At 55.5% G+C, this 23,175-nt stretch overlaps 1 protein-coding gene across 1 annotated transcript in view; it reads right to left on the bottom strand.

The window, feature by feature from the left end:
- The window catches only part of Tnxb (tenascin XB), a 54,065-nt gene that overhangs the window by 20,003 nt on the left and 10,887 nt on the right, over positions 1 to 23,175 (bottom strand). The window contains exons 6-21 of the mRNA XM_036167838.1: positions 22,550 to 22,918; positions 21,329 to 21,622; positions 19,720 to 20,010; positions 19,093 to 19,383; positions 17,582 to 17,914; positions 16,884 to 17,207; positions 16,415 to 16,486; positions 15,590 to 15,895; positions 13,303 to 13,617; positions 11,930 to 12,217; positions 11,485 to 11,793; positions 10,279 to 10,599; positions 9,872 to 10,186; positions 9,150 to 9,473; positions 7,663 to 7,959; positions 7,017 to 7,340 (exon numbers count right to left, since the gene is read on the bottom strand). Coding sequence (XP_036023731.1) covers positions 7,017 to 7,340; positions 7,663 to 7,959; positions 9,150 to 9,473; positions 9,872 to 10,186; positions 10,279 to 10,599; positions 11,485 to 11,793; positions 11,930 to 12,217; positions 13,303 to 13,617; positions 15,590 to 15,895; positions 16,415 to 16,486; positions 16,884 to 17,207; positions 17,582 to 17,914; positions 19,093 to 19,383; positions 19,720 to 20,010; positions 21,329 to 21,622; positions 22,550 to 22,918 — 4,773 coding nt within the window. The remainder of the gene's footprint in view (positions 1 to 7,016; positions 7,341 to 7,662; positions 7,960 to 9,149; positions 9,474 to 9,871; positions 10,187 to 10,278; positions 10,600 to 11,484; positions 11,794 to 11,929; positions 12,218 to 13,302; positions 13,618 to 15,589; positions 15,896 to 16,414; positions 16,487 to 16,883; positions 17,208 to 17,581; positions 17,915 to 19,092; positions 19,384 to 19,719; positions 20,011 to 21,328; positions 21,623 to 22,549; positions 22,919 to 23,175) is intronic.

The following is a 23,175-nucleotide window of genomic DNA, read 5'->3' as shown; positions in this document are numbered from 1 at the left end:
TTAGACTCTCCCTCTGTCTGCCAGCACCCACTTACTTCTCCCTTCCTTCAGAATTGGCCTCTTCATGGCCCCACATGGTCACTGCTGGGACCTCCCTGAGGTGGCTCTCCCTGCCATCTCCCTCCTCGCTAGGCTCCTATCTTCCTTCCCAATCTGTAAGTGGACCCTACCCCAACCCAGCTGCCTCTAGACTCAGAGTGTCCCAGACTTTCCCTAGACCCTTCCTGGCTGCCTCACTCACCCGCCCAGGACCCCCGGATGGGCCACCATCTCCCACTACCCAGCCCTCGCTGCCTCTAGGTTGCCTCCCTTCCTTCCTCCTTCCTTGTTTGCTTAGCCGTGCAGCCCAAGCTCTGCATATGCCCATCTTTTGACCTTGTCATTCAGCACAGAACCCAGGCTTCCTGAGCTGCCCCCACCGTGTCTTAAGACCATCCTGTACTCTGAGGACATCTCAAAATCCCCAGGTTCTTTCTGGAGCATGCTTTTTCCAGCCTGCTGCTCTTTGCATCAATTCGGACTCACTCTTTCTAAAGCCGTCACCAAACTTGTGCCTCTTAGACTTCAGGTTTCAGTGGTCCCCTGTGAGCAGGCTGGCTCAGGTGTCCCTTGCCGCCAGGTCCTGCCTTGTCCCCAGGCTTCTCTATCACAAGCTCATGTTTGATATGGCTATGAACCCACCATTCAGGAACCTGTCAATCTTCCAGGCTCAAGGTTCCCCAGTGGATGCAGTCTGCCCCTGGATCTGGCACCTGTAACTTTGCTGATACTCTGGAGGGGTGTACAGTTAAGGCTGCATCCCAGCACCCCACTCACTGTTTCCATAGTGACAGAACCTCTGTGAGGACTCATGAGGCAAGAAGACTGCTGTGCCTCCCATTCCCATGGAGCGCCATCACCTTTGCTGTGAGGAACTGTTCTATTTAAGCTGTGCATTGGCCTCATCAGTCAGGACCACTCATCTCTCAGATGACTATGCATTAAATGATCCTGGGCTGGGAGGAGGTGGACCCCTTAAGAGGTGTGACCTGGTGGAAGTTCCTCGTGTGCCTAGGGTGTGACCTTGAAGAGGACAACGAGGCTGAGAGCTCCCCCTTTTCTCTGATCTGCTATGATGTGCTATTCCATAACAGATTCTGAAGGAACGGGGCCAATCCACCAGATAACGAGCCAAAGCAAAACTTTTATCAGTTGATTATATCAGGTTCTTATCACCAGAGTGAGGCTAATACTGCATCTTGGTAGGAGACTCTGGGTGGACCTACTGTACCCCGATCTGCTCTGTGGGAAGTCCCTGATGGCTAAGACCAGATGCTTCCAGGAAGCTGGCTACAAGAGGATGATTTCTGAATCCAGGTCGGATGTATCCACAATGGACACAGGCCAACTCAATGCCCCAAACAGAGCCCATACAGATACGTTCTGTACCTGGGGTCCGGGCTACAGGTCCCCCACAGCATTCCTCCTGGTCCCCACATGTACCACCAGCGCCACTCATCCCTATTCTTGTGAAACAAAGTGTCAGTTTAGGAGAGGCTCAGGGATCTGCAGAGGATCCTGTCATTACTGGATGCTCCGGGAGTGGCTCCTCTGGGGGTCCTGAGCCTCTGTGCAGGGATTTCTTCTCAGGTCCACTGACCTGGGAGAAGAATTGGGACCACACAGATGTTAAGGACACACAGCAGATAAACTTCCTCAAGCAGACGCGGGGACTCATGTGGCCTCACAGTGGCCATCTGGTCACTAGGGACTGGAGAGGACTGACCCAGGCCTGCTGTCCTGGCCTACACCTTCAGAAGGCCACCAGGCCACGTGTGCCAGGAGCCAAAATAGTGCTCATTTCCTTTGACCCAATAATCCCATTTCTGGGCATTTATCCTAAGAAAATTACTAAAAGCAGGAAAAAGTTACAGCATGGAAGGATTCATAATGAGATTATTCATGACAGCAAAGTGTGTCAGGACCCAAATGACCCATAACAGATGATTGGTTTTATTACAGGGCTGTCACCAGAAAGCATCAAATAACCACTAAAATGACGATTAACACAAACTGTGTCGTCACAAGGTAAATGACTTCCATCCAACTGGCATCAAAAAGTAAGAGCCGGCTCCACCGGGGAGCACCCCTCTGACTGCGCTCCACTGGAGCACCCCTCTGACTGCGGCTCCACCGGGGAGCACCCCTCTGACTGCGCTCCACTGGAGCACCCCTCTGACTGTGGCTCCACTGGAGCACCCCTCTGACTGTGGCTCCACTGGAGCACCCCTCTGACTGCGCTCCACCGGGGAGCACCCCTCTGACTGCGCTCCACCAAGGAGCACCCCTCTGACTGTGGCTCCACTGGAGCACCCCTCTGACTGTGGCTCCACTGGGGAGCACTCCTCTGACTGCAGCTCCACCAGGGAGCACCCCTCTGACTGTGGCTCCACTGGAGCACCCCTCTGACTGTGGCTCCACTGGAGCACCCCTCTGACTGTGGCTCCACCGGGGAGCACCCCTCTGACTGTGGCTCCACCGGGGAGCACCCCTCTGACTGTGGCTCCACCGGGGAGCACCCCTCTGACTGTGGCTCCACCGGGGAGCACCCCTCTGACTGTGGCTCCACTGGAGCACCCCTCTGACTGTGGCTCCACTGGGGAGCACTCCTCTGACTGCAGCTCCACCTGGGAGCACCCCTCTGACTGTGGCTCCACTGGAGCACCCCTCTGACTGCAGCTCCACCAAGGAGCACCCCTCTGACTGCAGCTCCACCGGGGAGCACCCCTCTGACTGTGGCTCCACTGGAGCACCCCTCTGACTGTGGCTCCACTGGAGCACCCCTCTGACTGTGGCTCCACTGGAGCACCCCTCTGACTGCAGCTCCACCAAGGAGCACCCCTCTGACTGTGGCTCCACTGGAGCACCCCTCTGACTGCGGCTCCACCGGGGAGCACCCCTCTGACTGCGCTCCACCAGGGAGCACCCCTCTGACTGCGCTCCACCGGGGAGCACCCCTCTGACTGTGGCTCCACTGGGGAGCACTCCTCTGACTGCAGCTCCACCAGGGAGCACCCCTCTGACTGCAGCTCCACCAGGGAGCACCCCTCTGACTGCAGCTCCACCAGGGAGCACCCCTCTGACTGCAGCTCCACCAGGGAGCACCCCTCTGACTGTGCTCCACCGGGGAGCACCCCTCTGACTGTGCTCCACTGGGGAGCACCCCTCTGACTGTGGCTCCACTGGAGCACCCCTCTGACTGCAGCTCCACCAGGGAGCACCCCTCTGACTGCAGCTCCACCAGGGAGCACCCCTCTGACTGCAGCTCCACCAGGGAGCACCCCTCTGACTGTGCTCCACCGGGGAGCACCCCTCTGACTGTGGCTCCACTGGAGCACTCCTCTGACTGCAGCTCCACCAGGGAGCACCCCTCTGACTGTGGCTCCACTGGAGCACCCCTCTGACTGTGGCTCCACTGGAGCACCCCTCTGACTGTGGCTCCACTGGAGCACCCCTCTGACTGCAGCTCCACCAGGGAGCACCCCTCTGACTGCGGCTCTAAAGTACGCTGCACTCAGAAAGCAGAAGAGGGCCTCACTTACACCGTTGGCTTTGGTTTGGTTTTGCTAATGGTGTGGGTGCTAGGCAGGGAACCCAGGGCTTCAATAGGACCGTCAAGAACTTGTAGTTACTCATGGTGGTTATGGGGCCAACGCTAAACCAAACGTCTTACTTTCTAGTTTTTGAACTTCGTGCATGGCTGCCATGTTCTTCACACTCTACAAAAACACAGGCTTAAGAAGAAATGATTGACTCATAACACTAACACATGAGTGGGAGATGGAAGCGGGCAATGACGTAGATGGAAAGGGGAGCAAGGACATGGGGACCAGGGATACAGAGGAGCAGGGCCCGTGGGTCCCTCTCTGCACTCCCTTGCTGTGAGTTGAGAATTGCCCTTACAGGGAATGGCAGAAAATAAAGAGACTGGAAACAGCCGCGGGTGAGGATTAGCAGCTTAGCCCAGGCGGCAAACTCCCCAGTGGTTCCCCAGCTATCCCCATGCCCCACAACCCTGCAGTAGGCTGGACCCATGTACAGAAACAAGACCTGTCAGGTCAGGGAGACTGTGAGACAATGATTCCCCCACCTAGATGGTCACCAGGGCACAAGAGACTCACAAGCTGCCACCTCTGTGGCTGAGTGGCTTGACCCGCCCCACACAGTGTCCCTGAGGATGGGTCTATCCACCTCTGGCCCACTCCTGAGAAGCCCTGGGAAGCCGTGAGACAAACACCCAGGGACCTGAGTGCACCTGTGACTTACCTGTCCCCTTGCTGCTTAGGGACTCGCAAATTTAATTTTCTCATAATTAGAAATGAACTTCGTTGCCAGGGTGACAGGGAAGACAGATGGAGTGCTAAGGAAGAGACGCTGCATTTTCTGTTTTTCTGTGATTATAAAAGGAATGCGTGGAGCAGGGGAAGAAATGCTTGCCATGTTGGAACATTCACACAATGCAGAACAGACTAAAACAGAAAAAAAAAAAGGCAATCCAACAATGTGCAGAACACTGCATTCTGTCTCACAAAGCACACTGCTGTGGGCGCCGTGGGCTGCGCTTCCTCCTGTCCCCCTGCCCTGCTGGTTATTGCCAACTGGTTGTGATTAGCACACTACGGGACTCTGGGCTCTGCTGTCCCCTTTTTTCTCCCTCATCTTGGTTTTTATTTTTTGAGGGAGGGAAGATTATTTGGACCCACACTTTGGGGGGTGTTGGTCCATCATAGTGGGAAGGACGGTGTGGTGGGACAGAGCGATCACATCATGGTGGTCAGGAAAGAGAGAGGTGGAATTCAGGAAGGGTCCAGGTCAAGAGATAGGTCCAAGACAATGTGCCCAATTAACTTCTTCCTCACCAAAAATACCCATCCCCACCTCTCACCACCACCCAACAACGCCAGACATCACTAGCCCATTAAAGGACTCAAATTGGTTTGTGTGTGTGTGTGTGTGTGTGTGTGTGTGTGTGTGTGTGTGTGTGTGAGATCAAGCATGGCTGTCGTTCCACAGGCGTGAACCACCTACTTGGACATGGCCTCTCCCTGGCCACCAATTTGTCTAGGCTGGCTGGCCAGAGAGCCCTAGGGACCATCCTGCCTTTACCTCCCCAGCCCTGAAATCACGAGCATGTGCAATCCTGCCCAGCTCTTTTCGTGTGAGTCATGGGGATCAGACTCGGGTCTTCTGCTTTCATGGCAAGGACTTAACTCAGCCCATCTCTGTGTGTCTTTGTTTATTGAGACAGGATCTCTTCTCTCTGTAGCCCAGGCTGGCCTCAAACTCACAGAGCTCTGCCTGCCTCTGCTCCCGAGTGCTGGGTTAAGGCGTGCGCCACACCGCCCGGCCAGTTCTGTACTTGTCAATGGAACGTTACAAAATTGTTTTAGAGTAAAAATTTTTCTTTTCAATTTTCCTTTTAAACTGGATGACATTGACACACGCCTTACGCCTTTAATCCCAGCACTCAGGAGGCAGAGGCAGGTGAATCTCTGAGTTCAAGGCCAGCCTGATCTACTGGGTGAGTTCTAGGATAGCCACGGCTACATACACAGAGAAACCCTGTTTTGAACCACCCCCCAAAAAAAGCAGAAATTGAAGAAGGGTGTGGTGGCACATTCCTCTAATCCCAGAGACAGAGGCCAACCTGGTCCACGACAGCCAGAGCTACACAGTGAAACCCCATCTCCAAATTTTTTTTATTTTATTTTATTTTTTAACTATGTAGTGTTTTAAATGACAGTCTATGTTGGAGAGGATGCGGAGCAAAGGGGAACACTCCCCCACTGTTGGTGGGAATGCAAACTTGTACAGCCACTGTGGAAATCAGTATGGTGGTTTCTCAGAAAATTGGGAATCGATCTACCTCAAGACCCAGCCATACCACTCTTGGGCATATACCCAAGGAATGCTCAATCATACCACAAAGATACATGCTCAACTATGTTCATAGCAGAATTATTTGTAATATCCAGAACCTGGAAACAACTTCATGCCTGGCAACTGAAGAATGGATTAAGAAAATGTGGTACATATACACAATGGAGTACTACTCAGCAGAGAAAAACAATGACAGCATGAAATTTGCAGGCAAATGGATGGAACTAGAAAATATCATCCTGAGTGAAGTAACCCAAACCCAGAAGGACAAACATGGTATGTACTCACTCATAAGTGGATTCTAGAGCTAAAGCAAAGGACAATCAGACTGCAACCCACAGAACCAGGGAGGCTACATAGCAGGGCAACCCTAGGATGACTGTGGCTTATAATAAGTTTTGGTTTTACTCAATTACTGGGCAAGACTCAATGAAACATTTCACTATTAGGAAAAGAATTTGTACTGTATCAAGCTGATAATAGAAAATAAATAAATAAAATTAAACAAATAAATAAATATGTAGTGTTTTAAAAATGTAGTGTGTCTGTCTGTCTGTCTGTCTGTCTCTGTCTCTCCCCCAGTGTGTGTATGTGTGTGCACTTGAGGCCAGGGACATCAGATCCTCCTGGGGCTTGAATTACAAGTAGCTGTGAGCTACCTGACATGTGCGCTGGGAAAACTAACTGGGGTCGTCTGCAAGAGCGTCCTTAACTTCTGAACCATGACTGTGGATGCATGCTGACGTATCGTCGGGGTATATATAGATGCTGCCTATGTCGTGCATCCACACCTAACTAGTATGCTGTTGAGTCGTTTATCTGTGTATAAGTGTGAATGTGGCTATAACAAAGACTCCTGTGACTAAGAAAGAAAAACGGGAAAACACTAGGGGGTGGCGTGCAGGATGTTTCACCTGCTGGAGGAAGGTCACCACAGAGTGAGGAAGAGGATGCTGGTGAACAAAGACCAAGGCTGCTCAGGAAGGATGTGGAAGGAGAACCAAATCTTAGCCTTGTGGGATTGGGAAGACAACAGAGAAGGTGACCACATACCCCCGAGGAAGGAGACATACCTTAAAGCCCCGGTTCACACTCACCGGTCACGCCCACGGTGGACACGGGGCCCACACGCTGACCCTCGTGGAGGCCATACAGGTTCATCTTGTATTTGCGCCCGGCCTCCAGGTCTCTCACCACGGCCTCCCTCTCCTGGCCCCCGACACGCAGCACCTGGGGCCGCCCATCACTGTCCTTGTACTGGACAGTGAAGGAGTCAAAGTCTCCCTGGGGGACGGTCCAGGAGAGGCTCAAGGAGTCTGGGGAGGATCCTGTCACGGTCAGCTCTCCCAGGAGCGGCTTCTCAGGGGTCTCTGGGGCCTCTGTGCTGGGCTCTGTGGGGCTGGGGGTCTCTTCCTCTGCAGCTGAGGAGACAGAAGTCATAGCTACTGGGGGATCCGAGCTCAGTTTAAAAGCTTCCTGAGGACCAGTGGCCTTGGTCAGCTGACAGTTGGCCAACATGCCCAAGCTCCCAGATCAGCTGAGGGGATCTGGATGGCCTCCAACATAGCAGAGGTTTCTATAGCCCTACTGCCCAGGAGAACAGGCCAGTTTGTGGGCCAAGGCCTTCACCATGGCAATTCAATGGTACTGACCAACCCAGGGCCCTGGTCCCCACTCACATCACCAAGGAGCTGAGGATCATCTCCCCTTGAGTTCTACCTGAGATCTGTACTGTTCACTCACCTGTCACCCCAACAACAGACACTGGGCCCACACGCTGGCCACTGTGGATGCCATACAGGTTCATCTTGTACTTGTGGTCTGGCTCCAGGCCGGGGATGGTGACCTGGTCCTCATTTCCTGGTACCCGCACCACCTTGGGCTGCCCATCCCCGTTCCTGTACTGGACCAGGAAGTGGTCAAACTGTCCCTCGGGGATGGTCCAGGAGAGGCTCAGGGAGTCAGGGGTGGCGTCTGTCACAGTCAGCTCCCCCAAGCGGGGCTTCAGGGGAGGGGCATCAGTAGGCTCTTCTTTAGGGTCTGGAAAGAAGTGAAAGAGAATCTTAGCTGTTTTGGGAAGGAGTTCCCAAGTTCCAGCTCCCTGGTGTGTGCATCAGACAGAGGCTGTATCTAGGCCTGGACACACTCTTTCAGTTTCTAAACCACCAAAGCCTTTCAGTGGTCTCCCTGGGCTCTCAGAGAGGTCGGGCTACCTCATGCATGTTGTATACCCACACTTCCTTTAAGTGTGTGTGTGTGTGTGTGTGTGTGTGTGTGTGTGTGTGTGTTTAAGACTAGGTTGCCTATAACCCAGGTTGGTCTTGAGCTGAACAGATACAGGAGAATTAACTTAGCTCCTGACCTCCTGCCTCTGTTTCCTTCCAAGGTTTCAGGTGTGTGTACACATCTGGTCAGATTCGAGGCTTCTTTGGAGATGTAAAACAATGTCCTGAACTTGGACTGTGGCAGTTCCTGCAAGGTCAGTGTGCTAAGTGTCAGGTGGTACACCTCATACAGGTGTTATGGCCCCTAAATTATGTTAAATACTGCTGCTAATGAGGGGGAGGTTGGGAGACAGGCAGGACACAGGTGGGCTGCAGGCCAGTGAGCACCTGACTGAAGCAGACAGCGATGTGTGGGCCTGGTTATATCCTCTCTCCCATATCCTCTGGAACTTAAAAAAACACCTTTTTTAAAGATTAGATTTATTCATTTTATGTGTCAGTGCTTGGCGCCCTTGGAGGCCAGGAGAAGGTGCCAGAGCCCCTGGAGTTACAGATGTTTGTAACTGTGACTGGAGTTACAGATGTGAATCACCACGTGGGTGCTGAGCACTCAACCTGGATCCTCTACAAGAGTAACAGCTACTCTAAACCACTGAGCCATCTCTTTAAGCCCCAGCATTTGGAAATCTCTTAAACAATTATTTGTGGACAGGATTTGCTGGTATTTCACGGAATTTGTCCCAACCCCAGAGTTCTCTCTAGAGTCCCTGGGGAAGAAAGCAAAGAACCTAAAATATGTTTCAGAGGTCTCAACCCCCAGAGGCCTCCTCCGCCCCCCCCCCATCTTAAACAGGCAGTTCCTGCCCCAGATCCCATTTGGCCTGAGGCATTGAAGGTCAGGGACAGGTTAGAGGTGAGGAATTTTGGGGTCCTGCATCTCTGCTGCAGGCAATAGTGAGGGAATCTACTTGCCTGAGAAGTAGAGGACTCTTTACCCACACTCACCGGTCACGCCCACAGTGGACACGGGGCCCACACGCTGACCCTCGTGGAGGCCATACAGGTTCATCTTGTATTTGCGCCCGGCCTCCAGGTCTCTCACGACGGCCTCCCTCTCCTGGCCCCCAACACGCAGCACCTGGGGCCGCCCATCACTGTCCTTGTACTGGACAGTGAAGGAGTCAAAGTCTCCCTGGGGGACGGTCCAGGAGAGGCTCAGGGAGTCTGGGGAGGATCCTGTCACGGTCAGCTCTCCCAGGAGCGGCTCTTCAGGGGGCTCTGGGGCCCCTGTGCTGGGCTCTGTGGGGCTGGGGGTCTCTTCCTCTGCAGCTGAGAAGGAGACAGAGAGGTGAGCAGGGTCCCCAGCAGGTGTCCTTGGCTTTTGAGGAGAAGCTGTGGCTACCAGGGAGGTCCCAATGTCAGTTCAGAGAGGCCTGCTCCCTCTTGGGTCTGGTGTCCCTCTTCAGCTGACCAACATGCTCAAGCTTTTAGGGTGGCCCGATGCAGCCTGAGCAGCTACCAGCACAGCAAAGTCTTGAGTGGAACCCCTGGTCCGGGGAGACTGCCAGCCATAGGAGGGGCGCCCAGGTTACAGCCTCAGCCACAGGCAGCCTGGATACTGACCAGTTCTGGGCCACCAATCACTCTCCACAAATCCATCCCAGCTCACCTAACCTGAAGGTCACCTCCGCATGGGTCCCACCCTGAGGATCCCACAGTCCACTCACCTGTCACCCCAACAACAGACACTGGGCCCACACGCTGGCCACTGTGGATGCCATACAGGTTCATCTTGTACTTGTGGTCTGGCTCCAGGCCGGGGATGGTGACCTGGTCCTCATTTCCTGGTACCTGCACCACCTTGGGCTGCCCATCCCCGTTCCTGTACTGGACCAGGAAGTGGTCAAACTGTCCCTCGGGGACGGTCCAGGAGAGGCTCAGGGAGTCAGGGGTGGTGTCTGTCACAGTCAGCTCGCCCAGGTGTGGCTTGGGCTTAGGAGTCACGGTGGGTGGTTCTGTGGGCTCCTCTTCCTCCCACGGCACTGAACATGGAGAGAAGGGGATGACCATGGGAATTCTGTCAGCTCTGGACCTTTGCAGCTGTTAACAAGGTCAGAGTTAGTCTCTCACTTACCCGTCAGGGCCTCAATTTGAGCAGGGCCCACACGCTGCCCATCATGGAAACCATACAGGGTTACCAGGTATCTGTGGTCAGATTCCAGGCCGGTAAGGGTGATGCCGCTCTGGTCACCCGCTGTACTGACCACTTTGAGCTGTCCTTCTCTGTCGGTGTACTGGACCTCGAAGGAGTTAAACTCTCCCTCAGTCACCACCCAGGAGAGACGCAGACTGTGAGGCGTGGCCTCTTCCACTCTCAGGTCCCCGAGGTGGGGCGCAACTGTGGGAGCTGAAGTTATGGGGGCCTCTGTCCAAGCCTCTGTTGTTTCTCTGGGGCCTGGTTCAGGGAGATGGGAGAGAAGGTGACTGCCCTGTTACTGGACTCGAACGTTGAAGGGAGGGAGGAAGGAGGGCATGGGAGGGGAGAAAGGCAGAGGAAGCAGGCTTAGCAGAAGCATTTGAAGCACCAAACACCAAGGAGAAGACGTTGTGTTTTGTGTGAGTCTAAAATGAGGTGCAGAGAGACAAACCCCAGAGGACAGGAAGCATTCCAGTGGCTGCCGGGGCCTGGCGAACTGAGTGACCTCCCAGCAGGAGTGAAGCCACCTTAATGGGACCTGGGCCCCTCCAGTGGGTCATCAGACCATCAAAACAAACCCCACCCTGCCCCAAGTTAAATTGCCCAGGAATCCCACGCTGAGAGAGGGAGAAGGTTAAAGATTGTGGTGCCAGCCAGAGGGGGATCATGTCTCCTGGAAAGAGATTTCACACAACTATAACAGCTCATCAGTCCAGGAGACTGGACCAACTCTTGACTGGGCCAACTCTTGACTGGGCCTGCTTAGCTATATATATACCTCTGGCCGTCCATTTAAATCTGAACCTCATGTCAAGACCCCAAAGATGGATTTGAGGGGCTCACTGGGCCTCTTTGCTCCTCTTTCCAACATGGCCACATTGGATAAATCTCTTTTTCTGCTTTTCTTTGTGACTTGTCGGCTTGCTTGGCCTACGGAGGGGAGGTGTCCAGGCCCCTAACAGATTTGGGTACAGGGCTGAGGGGACTGCCTTGCACCTCCCCGTGACGACTGTTTTGTGACTTACACATATGCCAAAGCCCATTGGCACTGTGTGTAAATTGTGATTCAGTAGAGCTGCTCACCCCCCCCCCCCCAGAAGAAGGGCACCGAGGAAACTGGACCTCGTGGACTGTCACACTCACCAGTCACAGCGATGACAGAAAGGGGACCCACACGCTTGCTTTCTCGGAGTCCATAGAGCAGCAGCTTGTATCTGCGGCCTGGGTCTAGACCAGAGACCCTGACCTCTCTGTGGCTGCCCTCCACGGGCACCACCTGGGACTGCCCATGCCTGTCTTTGTACTGGACGACGAAGGAGTCAAACTGGCCCTCGGAGACTGACCAGGAGAGGTCCACGGAGTCCGGGGTCACACTAGTCACCCGCAGTTCCTCTCCCAGTCGAGGTTTTGATGGAGACTTTACTCCAGTGTGCTCCACAGTACTCATGGGCTCTGAGATGAAGACATAGGCAAGAACTATTTCAGCTGGTCACACGGGCTGAGGGCTGTGACCTTGAAGGGCAGGGCAGGGAGAGGAGGGGTGCCTACCACAAGCTGCAGCCTGCTCTCGGCCCTGCCAGGAACTCACCTGTGGTGCCCTCTGTGGTGAGGGGGCCAAAGCGCTTCTTTCCCTGAAGCCCATAGAGGAGGAATCTGTACTTGCGGCCCGCATCCAGGCCTGTGATGGTGGCCGTGCGCTCTTGGCCCTTCACCGGCACCACCTGGGGCCCACCCTTGTCCTTGAACTGGACCATAAAAGAGTCAAAGGTGCCCTCGGGAACCGTCCAGGACAGGCGCAGGGAGTCCGTTGTGGGATCCGTCACCCACAGCTCCCCGAGGCGGGGAAGGGCCCCTGGGCTGGCGTCATCTCGGGCGGCTGATACAAAGAAGAATTCTTGTATTTATTTTTTCCAAAACCATTCCTGACCACCTCCTACTAGGGCTGGAAAAATCCAGAGTGGCCCAAGTGGCCAGTGCCTCCCTAGATATTTCCATCACCCTCTCTCCCGCCAGAGCCTCTTGAGTTGATTCTTGTGGGGATGAGTCTTCTTGAGTCACCCCGTAGGGACACCCTAACTTCCTCCTCATTTACCCTTTATCTCTCTGACGAGGGTCTTTCTATCACTTAGAGACTTCCCTTTCCAAGGGCACAGCTTACCCAGAAACCCCAGCTGAGTGACCTGACTGGCCCCCTGGGGAATTCCTAGGGGTTAAAGGCTCTCTGTGGAAGACAGGCAAGTCGGGGAGGTGAGATGCTGTGGGGGGTCAGTGTGGCCCAGCATCTCACTCATCTGGCTCACAGCACGTACTCCACAGGGCTTGGAGGAGGCATGGGGCATGCACTGTTACATGTTGTGGGGATTTGTGTTAGGAGAGACACACACAAGAAAACTCAGAGAAGGGATCCCATGACTGCCAAAGGAGCCATCCAATGTGGGAAGGCGCTGGCCCATCGCCCTCCTGGACAGCAAAACCACTGACGGAATTGTTATTGCAAGAGACTTCTGGCAACAGGGAGCCCTAAGGGGCAGAGGACGGCCTGGACCAAACCCCAAGAAAGGGTCCAGCTGGGTAGGGTTTTCTCTGGTTTCCATTTTCCCAGGCTCCGGGAAGTCAAGAGAGGAAGGTAGGTGAGCCTCCACTAGAAGTGGATGTGGGGGTAGAGGGATGAGCCAGAGAGACAAGCCAAACTCTCAGGCTGTGATAGTACCACCTGGCGCAGGATGGCAGGAGGGGCTCCTGGCACCCTCACTCCTTTCCGGGAAGCCCCAGGCCCCCACAGCCCATCCTCTAGTGAAGGCCCAGCACGCAGAACAAATGAAGGGACCGTGCCCTGACGGGTCCCTGCCTCATTTGGACTGGGATGGGCAAACAGCAAAGGTGGCCAGCAGGAAGGTCAAACACTTCAGAGAAGGCTGGGGCCTCAGGTGGGGGTCAAGCTGAGCCTCACGCAGTCCTCACCTGTCTTCGCCTCCACGGAGACCTGACTGCGTCGTCGTCCATCTTGGACCACGAAGAGTAGGAACTTGTACTTGCGGGAGGGCTCCAGGCCTGGGATGGTGACCTCCCGCTGGTCCGCTGCCACGGGCACCACCTGGGGCTGGCCATCCCTGTCCTTGTACTGGACCATGAAGGAGTCGAATTCACCCTCGGGGACAGTCCACGAGAGGCCCACGGAGTCTTGGGTCACGTCTGTCACTGTCAGCTCCGCCAAGCGTGGCTCCAGGGGCAGCTTGGAGGCCTCAGTTGCTGGAGCTGGTGCTGGTGGGAGAGGGTCTAGGGTGGGAAGCAGAACATGGCTGAGCTCCTGGAAGGAGACCTGGCTCTGTCTGCCTTGGGGGCTAACAGTGAAGTGGGGAAGAGTTTCCTCTTTATCTTCAGTGGCCTGGGACAGCCTGGTCTTCTTTGACCAACACGTTTGTGGCTCTCACTGATAGAAAGACATGCTTTCACACGGCCTTAGTTATTTGGGGACATCAAAGCATTGTTTGTGCTCATCACCGCTGAGTGAGCTGACAAAGAGGCCCAGGTATTAACAAGTCCTAAATCAGACTTTGATAACGGCACATTGGTATCCGCAAGATGGTCCCATGGATCCCAGACCTGAGGATGCTCAAGCCCCTCGTATAGGATGGCGGTCCCTGCATATCCTGAAAACTTCAAATCATCTCCAATAACTTACTATCCTAAAGCAATGTACATGCTATGCAGATGGTGGGTAACTATATCGTTTATGACAAGTGAATGCGCTGTACCCATTCAGTACAGACATACGTGTGTGCAGGTGAGTATGCATGTTCATGTGTGTCGGTGAACATACATGTATGTGTGCATGCAGATGTAGAGAGGCCTTCTGCGCTGTCCATCTCATGTTCTCCTGAGACACAGCCCTCACTGGGCTCTGGAGCTGATTAGGCAAGGCTATCTGGCCAGTGAGCCCCAAAGACTCTCCTGTCTCTGCCGCCCCAGAGCTGGGACTGCAAGGGCTCTCCACCATGCCCAGCATCTTCCACGGCTTCTGGGGATCTGAACCCGGGTCCTCACGCTTGTGCGACTGCCAACAGAGCTATCGCCACAGTCTGAGGGACTTTTTAAAGACTTATTTCTGGGTCTAGTGAGGCGGCTCAGTCGGTAGAGGCATTGCCCCGACCTGTCTTCAACTCCTAGGACCCACACGGCAGATGGAAAAACTGACTTCCGACAGGCTGTTCTTTGACCTTCAGTCGTGATGGGACATGTGAGCATCTACACACACACATGCACACACACACACACACACACACACACACACACACACACACATATGCGCATGCACACACGCACGCACAAATGACTGTAAAAAGATACATTTTTTTGAGCCAGGCAGTGGTGTCCCACTGTAATCCCAGCACTCGGGAGGCAGAGCCAGGTGGATCTCTGTGAGTTCAAGGCCAGTCTGGTCTACAGAATGAGATTCAGCACAGTCACCAAAACTACACAGAGAAACCCTGTCTCAAAAAAACCGAGAGAGAGAGAGAGAGAGAGAGAGAGAGAGAGAGAGAGAGAGAGAGAGATTTGTGTGCATATTCTGTCTACAGCAGCATGGGAAACATCTGTAGATATGGAATGCTGATTATATCAGCATAATCAGTGTCCTTCAGGATCATATGAGTTCTCTTTTCTAGACGTTAATGCAGTGTTCTGAGAGAGAATAGGGGCTCCCGAGACGCCGTGGTCCTTGAGTCACAGTGAGCATAGGTCCAGGAGCCGTGAAAGGAAGAGGGAGCCAGGAGCTCTGGGAGGTGTGTCTCCCGGAGGGGTGAAGTTGGAGTGACCAGAAGGAATGTGACTTGGATGGGCACCCAGGACCTCTGAGGAGTCTGACTTCAGTGAAGAAGGGTGGTGGTGGCTGTGTTCAGGTCACAGTAGGGTTGTAACGAGAAGGGAAGGAAGGGAAAAGACACAGCCGTGCAGACAAGAGGGGCGGGGGAGGAAGAGGCGAGGGGTAGAGGGACAGAGGCCAAATGGGAGGCAGGGTCAGGGTTGGAGTGCAGGTAAGGAAGTCACCCCAAGGGAGGGGTTCCAGCCTTGGGGAGAAGCCAAAGGTTTGGGCCTGGACTCGTGTCTGTGAGTCTGGAGAGAGGCCTGTAGGTCACTGACACAGAGACTGAGGGGTGAGTGTTGGTAGTCCCAGGCAAGGCTGGGACAAGGGTCTTGAGGAAGGACTGTGGGGAGCCAGGGGTGGGTGCCGCCTGGCTCCCTCGCTCACCTGTCATTGCTAACACAGAGATGGGGCCCACACGCCGGCTGCCATGTAGCCCATAGATGTTCATCTTGTATTTTCTGGCAGGCTCCAAGTCAAGAATGGTGACCTTGCGCTGGTCTGCGCCCACAGGCACCTCCTGGGACTGCCCAGCCCTGTCCTTGTACTGGACCATGAAGGAATCAAACTGCCCCTCAGGGACCATCCATGAGAGGCTCACGGAATCGGGGGTTACACCAGTCACCGTCAACTCCTGCAGGCGTGGTTCAAGCGGGGGTTCGATGGCTGGAGGGGTCTCTTCTGGTTGTGAGTCTGAGACAGAAATGGCCAAGTCTGCTAGGAAACAGTCCTAGGAGTGAGTGTCGCACAAAAAAACTGCACCCATCAGCAATACCCATCCATCAAGAAGAGTCACCAGCAGTCTGGTGAATCTGGCACCAGCAGTACGGCTCAGCAGGTAAAGGCACTTTTGAGCAAGGTGGATAACCCAAGTTCCATCCCAGAACCCAGGTAAGGGTGTAAGGAGGGAACCAGACCCACAGAGCTATCTCTGATCTCCGTACGTGCACCATGGCACACACACATCAGATACAACGGCAGCAGCATACATACATGTATGGTTTCACCAAATCCTTGCCAGCTGTCTGGCTGGGCTGACTGGAAAAAGGTGTCGCAAAGCTGGCAGCGGCCCTATTCCTTGGTGACTTGCCCTGTCTAGGCCTCCCTGAGCATACAAGGTACCACGACTGCTCAGCAGCTAGACAGCCCCCGGCCACGGAACATGGGACTCAGCAGTAAGAGGGAACAGGACCAGATCCCAGCTACACTCACCGGTCACGCCCACAGGGGTCTCTGGGGCCTCTGTGCTGGGCTCTGTGGGGCTGGGGGTCTCTTCCTCTGCAGCTGAAAGGAGACAGAGAGGTGAGCAGGGTCCCCAGCAGGTGTCCTTGGCTTTTGAGGAGAAGCTGTGGCTACCAGGGAGGTCCCAATGTCAGTTCAGAGAGGCCCGCTCCCTCTTGGGTCTGGTGTCCCTCTTCAGCTGACCAACATGCTCAAGCTTTTAGGGTGGCCCGATGCAGCCTGAGCAGCTACCAGCACAGCAAAGTCTTGAGTGGAACCCCTGGTCCGGGGAGACTGCCAGCCATAGGAGGGGCGCCCAGGTTACAGCCTCAGCCACAGGCAGCCTGGATACTGACCAGTTCTGGGCCACCAATCACTCTCCACAAATCCATCCCAGCTCACCTAACCTGAAGGTCACCTCCGCATGGGTCCCACCCTGAGGCTCCCACAGTCCACTCACCTGTCACCCCAACAACAGACACTGGGCCCACACGCTGGCCACTGTGGATGCCATACAGGTTCATCTTGTACTTGTGGTCTGGCTCCAGGCCGGAGATGGTGACCTGGTCCTCATTTCCTGGTACCCGCACCACCTGGGGCCGCCCATCACTGTCCTTGTACTGGACAGTGAAGGAGTCAAAGTCTCCCTGGGGGACGGTCCAGGAGAGGCTCAGGGAGTCTGGGGAGGATCCCGTCACGGTCAGCTCTCCCAGGAGCGGCTTCTCAGGGGGCTCTGGGGCCTCTGTGCTGGGCTCTGTGGGGCTGGGGGTCTCTTCCTCTGCAGCTGAGAAGGAGACAGAGAGGTGAGCAGGGTCCCCAGCAGGTGTCCTTGGCTTTTGAGGAGAAGCTGTGGCTACCAGGGAGGTCCCAATGTCAGTTCAAAGATGTCCCCCTGGTGGCCCTGATCATCTGACAGCTGGCCAACATGGCCAAGCTCCTGAGTCAGCTGAGGGGACCTGGACAGCCACCAACATAGCAAAGGCCTCTGTGGCCCTGCTGCCCAGGGAGACAGGCCAGCCCAAGGGGAGGGCACACAATAGCTTCAGGCAAAACAGACCTGGAGACTGACCAATCCTTGCCTACCATTCGCCAGTCACTAGTCTCCAAAAAGCTGTAGGTTCTACTTCCTATCACCTTGGACTCCCACAGTCCACTCACCTGTCACCCCGACAACAGACACTGGGCCCACACGCTGGCCACTGTGGATGCCATACAGGTTCATCTTGTACTTGTGGTCTGGCTCCAGGCCGGAGATGGTGGCCTGGTCCTCATTTCCTGGTACCCGCACCACCTTGGGCTGCCCATCCCCGTTCCTGTACTGGACCAGGAAGTGGTCAAACTGTCCCTGGGGGACGGTCCAGGCGAGGCTCAGGGAGTCAGGGGTGGCGTCTGTCACAGTCAGCTCTCCTAGGCGTGGCTTCTCGAGGGGTTCTGGGGCCTCTGTGCTGGGCTCTGGGAAGCTGGAGGGCTGGTCTACAATGTGTGACGGGGCTGAGGAAAGAGATCAGGATCACGGGCATTAACAGTGACCGGCCAATCAATGGGGATACCAAAGCACATCAGCCTGCGTGTTCCTCCACTGAAGGCTTAGGGCTCCTGTGGCCTTGGCAGTCAGCATCCTTCTGATGCAGTCTGCTCCCTCCCTACACCAGACCCTCCAATCTCTAAGGAACCCATTGCTGAGGCAGGGCCACTGCCTAGAATGCAAGAACACGGGGATCAGGTAGGTAGCCTGGGAAGAGTCGTGCTTCTCCTGGATGGCTTGGGATGTACAACTCTTAGGGTACCACCCAGTGTCCCCACCTCTGTCCCCTGCAGTAGGTCTCTGCAGGGTTCCCCGAGAGACTGAGACCCTGGGGGCAAGTGAAGAACAGAAAGAGGTTGCGGAGGGAGCAGACCAGAGGCAAACAGTGACAATGGAGTCATGTGGGGCATTCAACAGTCCTCCTGCCTCAGCCTTCAAGGTGCTGTAGTGACAGGCGTGTCTCACCATGCCTTGCTTGAACTTGCATATACTGTGTTTATGGGGTGTCACCGTCAAGACCCTCACTTGGCAGAAAGGAAGCTGGGGACAGTGAGATTAAGTGACGGGCCCAAGGTTCTAAGGACATTGGTTTATGAAGCCAATAGTGAGGGACAGGCAGCTGCCTCCAGAGCCCATGCTCCTTATTAGGGTATCGCCAGCGGAAGACAACCGTGCTGGGTGGGAGGGGCTGGGGACATGGAGGAACAGGTAGACCCGGAGCCAGCCTGAGTAGGAGTTGGGGAGTGGAGGCTGAAAGGAGTCCTTTCTATGTGGAAAGAGGCTGGAGCAACATGGCGCCCTGGCCCTGTGGGTCTGCTACCCTTGCACAGAGCAGCCATGCGGTGAAGGTGCAGGAATGGATGGCAGCAGCCCAGCAAGGACAGCCAGGATCTGAGTCAGTCCCTGAAGGAGAGGGTGTGTCAGGGAAGGGTGTGGGGACAAGAGGGTCTGGCTATTCAGAATGGGGGAAATGAACTTGGAAGCAGTGTGAGGAGTCTGGGCAAGAAATCCTGGGATGTGGGGACAGAAGAGCTGGGTAGGAACAAGGCAGAGACCTCGGCAGAAGTGGAAGGTGGAGCTGGGGCAGGCCCTGCTTGAGGCCTGGGGCCAGCAGTGAAGGGAGACGTGTGGGTTTCTGACTCACCCGTTTTGGCCACTACAGACACGGGCCCCACACGCTGCCTGCCACGAAGGCCGTAGAGGTTCATCTTATACTTCCTGTTGGACTCCAGGCCAGGGACAGTGACCTCATTCTCATCCCCCGCAATGGGCACAGTCTGGGGCTGCCCCTGCACGTCCTTGTATTGGATGGCAAAGGAGTCGAAGGGGCCCTGGGCCACTGTCCAGGACAGGCGCAGGGAGTCTGGGGTCACACCAGTCACCGTCAATTCTCCCAGGAGGGGCTTCTCAGAGGACTCCTCTTCCCTCTCTGGGGCTGTAAGCAAGAAGAAATGAGCCAGGTGCAGAACCAGCAGCCTGAGATCAGGGTTCAGATTTGGATCTGGGGGTCACCACTCTATTAGTGTGAGTGCTAAAACCCTGGGAAGTTGGGCATAGCCAGAGTATGACACACCTCCTGGGTTTTAGGGAGCATGTTGAATGGGATGGAAGGGGCCTAGCTGTGCAGGGGAAGCTGGCTGCCCCTCAGCCTGGGAGCCGGGCCAGGGTGTTGGGATCAGCCATTTGCTGGGAGGCTCATCTGGTTCCTGGCTGAGGGTAAGTGTGTAGAAAACGAGAAGAGGGCACATGAGCTTAGGTGGCAGCCACTCACCAGTAGTGCCATCAGCAGTGAGGGGCCCATACCGCTTCTTATTGGCAATCCCAAACAGGGTGAATCTGTACTTGTGGTTGGGGTCCAGAGGGGAGAGCACCACTGAACGCTCAGGCCCCTCCACTGGTACCACAAGGGGCCGTCCTTCCTTGTCTCTGTACTGGACCATGAAGGAGTCAAACTGGCCCTCAGGAACAGTCCAAGAGAGGTGCAGTGAATCCGGGGTAGGGTCTGTTACCCACAACTCTCCCAGGCGGGGTGGAGATCCTGGGTCAGGGTCACTCCGAGGCACTAGGAAGAGGGAGTAGAGACATGGGGGTCATAAGAGAAAGGAAGTCCCATGCAGCCTGCTCTCTGTAGACAGAGCCAGCAGGGCTAAAACCCAGCCAGCACTCTGCTCTGCCGAGCTGTGAGCTCTATCCTGGGGCTGCACCCCATTACAGGAAGGGGTGACGTCTTCTAGACAGCCTAATGTCCGTAGTGTTGCACTGACTATTCCCAGCCAAGAGGAAGAGGCTCCAGAAGGGGAGGGGGAGCCCAGCCAGCCCTTTTCACATCTGTGCAGCCAGGGAAACCTCCGAGGCAGCCTCCATGCTTCCAACTCAACTTCTAGCTGGTTTCTCTTTCAAGAGAGAAGAACATCCATGGGATGCATCAGCGTGGAAGAACACTCACCCACCTGCTGCTGCCTACCACCTTCTGCCCCTCGCTGTAGCCACTGTCTGAGCGCCTGCTTCTCCATCTCCCCTCTTTGCACTCTGTTCCTAGAGGATTCCAGAAATATCTGGACCCCAACACCTCCAATCCAGCTGTGCCTTCTCCCAGGCAGCTTCTGGTGACCTGGCCATTGCTAAGTCCTGTGGGTACTAGAGAGCCCTAATTCACTCCTGTGGACTCTGACTGTCCGCACCAGTACCCGGGACACTACCTCTGCTCCCTCATGTGCTCCCCTCAGCTACCGGGACTCAATGTCACCCTGAGGTCCCCCCAATCTCAGTCAGACACTTCATCAGTACCACTCACTGGCTCCAGAAACACACAGGAAGTATTTCCCTGAGTGTCCCTCCCTAGGTCGCTCCCCACCCGCTGCTGCCTGGGGGACGGAAGTGGCTGATCCAGGGACCTGGGACTGGCCTGTCACACCCAGTCTGACTGCCACCATTCTAGGCCAGCATCAGGCACCATGCCTCGCCAGCTGTTGACTCCCTTCTCTGTCATGCCCCTGCGGCAGACACTGTGCTATATGTAAGGTAGCTCATCATTTCACTCCCACATTCAGAGGCCTTCAGAGGTCCCGTAGGGCTCCCAAATGAGGTCTGAGCTATCCCACACAGCACATAGGACCCCAGGACTAAGCCCTTCAGCACCCCACTTGTCCTGCTCTCCAGCCAGAAGAGTGCTGTGGATTCTCTGGGAGACCACCCACCACCCCTCTGCCTCACCTACCTCCTCACCTCTGCTGCCCTACCCCTTTCCCTTGAGGATTAACACAGCTGTGGACTGCCGGGCAGCTACGGGCTATACACAATCTCTCGGAACCCTAGAGCTCTGGGGCAACCTGCTTCAGCATGGTACAAAGTACAGGGCTAGGGTGCCTGCTGCCACTCACAGATCTTAGCTTCAGCCACCAGGGGGCCATGCCTCTTCTTGCCGATGAGCCCATACAGAATAAATCTGTACTTGCGCCCTGGTTCCAAGGAGGTTACGGGTGCTGAGCGCTGGGGTCCCTCCACAGGTATCACCTGGGGCCCGTCTTTGTCCTTGTACTGGATCACAAAGGAGTCGAACTCCCCCTCTGGGACAGTCCAGTGCAGGAGCAGGGACTCGGAGGTCAGGTCTGTCACTGTCAGATCACCCAGGCGTGGCTGTACAGACAGCTTTCCAGGCTTCTCTTCGGCCTTGTCTGGCATTTGGGGACAAAGACGAAGCATGCTGGACCAACCATTCCCCTTGCCCCTGTCTCCTCCCCTCTGCTCTGCCTCACCCACCTCATCCTGGATGCCTCCATCCCTGCCCCTCCTGGGAAGGAGACACTTTTTTCTAAGTCTCTGTCCCCTCTTTATGTCCCCACCCCCGTACTCTAAAACTTTAAGGGGGATTTCATGTCCCCCATAGTGTTGCTTGAGAGTTTCTAGCCTCCATACTGATGCTTCACAGCAGCCTTCAGGCTCCCCAAGCCCCTGAGCTGCTCTCTCCCAGTCATTAACTTGTTCTAGAACTGGACCAAGAGTTAACCACTGGACTCTCAAAGGGAGAACCAAGAGGGTATAAGAGTTGCCAGGCCTTGCCCTTCCCTCCTGTCTCTGAAGTTGTGATGGCAGTGGAACACCCCAACACACACACACACACACACACACACACACACACACACACACACACACACACACACACATACACACACACGCACACACACACACCAGAAGACTTTACCCCCAGAAGAAAACACAACCACAGGTGCTGTCCCCAGAATGCAGAGCTGAGGGCCAGTGCTGGGACCAGAGCTCCATCTGCCTTGAACTCTACAGCCCAGGGCAGGGCAGAGGGACAGCCAGGAAGTGAGGCATACATAGAGCAGGGTCTCCTACAGCCTCCAGGATGGGCCATCACCCACTTCTGACTTGTCTCCAATGGCGAACTGTCATTGTGATGTCTCCTCCTAGTTGCCATCCCTATGAACTCTCAAGTCTTTTTCTCTCCTTGGCTTTCTCTTACCCTGTCAGACCTGCCCTTCACTGGCCCCTGGAATCCTGTCCCTCCTCTAGAGTCTTGAGATGGCCCCAGCTCCTCCCCCAGTCTCAGGACACTGCTCTGAGTACAGTCCAGAATGTACCCATAATGCCTTGGTAGGTGATGGGAACAGAGGGCTTGCCCCCAGGGGTGATCCCATGGAGGACTAGCTTGTAGGGGGCCCCGGGAGGGGGCAGGGGCACCAGAGCCTGGTGGACGTCTCCTGGTAGCAGTTCTTCATGTGCCCAAGGCCCCTCGGCCACCTGCATGCGCAGCTGGAAATGGGCAAAGGTGTCGGGCTGGGCAGTCCAGGCCACACGGAGGCGCCCTGCCTTGTCTCTGCCCAGCACCTTCAACTCTCCCAGCGGGTGATGCTCCAGGATCAGGATAGGGGCCTGGGCCCCTTGGGTCGTAGAGGGGCCCGAGGGAAGAGGCTCATCAGTAGCCTCCGGGAGGCCAGAGGGTAAGGACCCTGGGAAGGGGCAGAGCGGGTGAGAAAAAGAGGAGAGAGTGTGAGACCAGGAATGGAACCACTGGTCCCCAGGTGTGCCCTCAGCCTCCGAGCTAGAAGGCTTCCTCCCCTCTCCTCAGCCCTGTCGGGGTTCAGGAGGCAATCGATACTTCTCCCCATACTTGGCCAAGCCTCCAGATTTCCCCATGGAGCTCATCTGGAGCAGTCAGGCCTGGCTTAGGGCAGGCAATGACATAAAACCCTCCATCCCTCCCTGC

This window comes from Onychomys torridus, chromosome 18, assembly GCF_903995425.1.
Source record: "Onychomys torridus chromosome 18, mOncTor1.1, whole genome shotgun sequence".
In the NCBI taxonomy this organism is placed as follows: Eukaryota; Metazoa; Chordata; class Mammalia; order Rodentia; family Cricetidae; genus Onychomys; species Onychomys torridus.
Note: the sequence above shows the minus strand (reverse complement) of the source record. Positions and strands in the feature narration are given on the sequence as shown.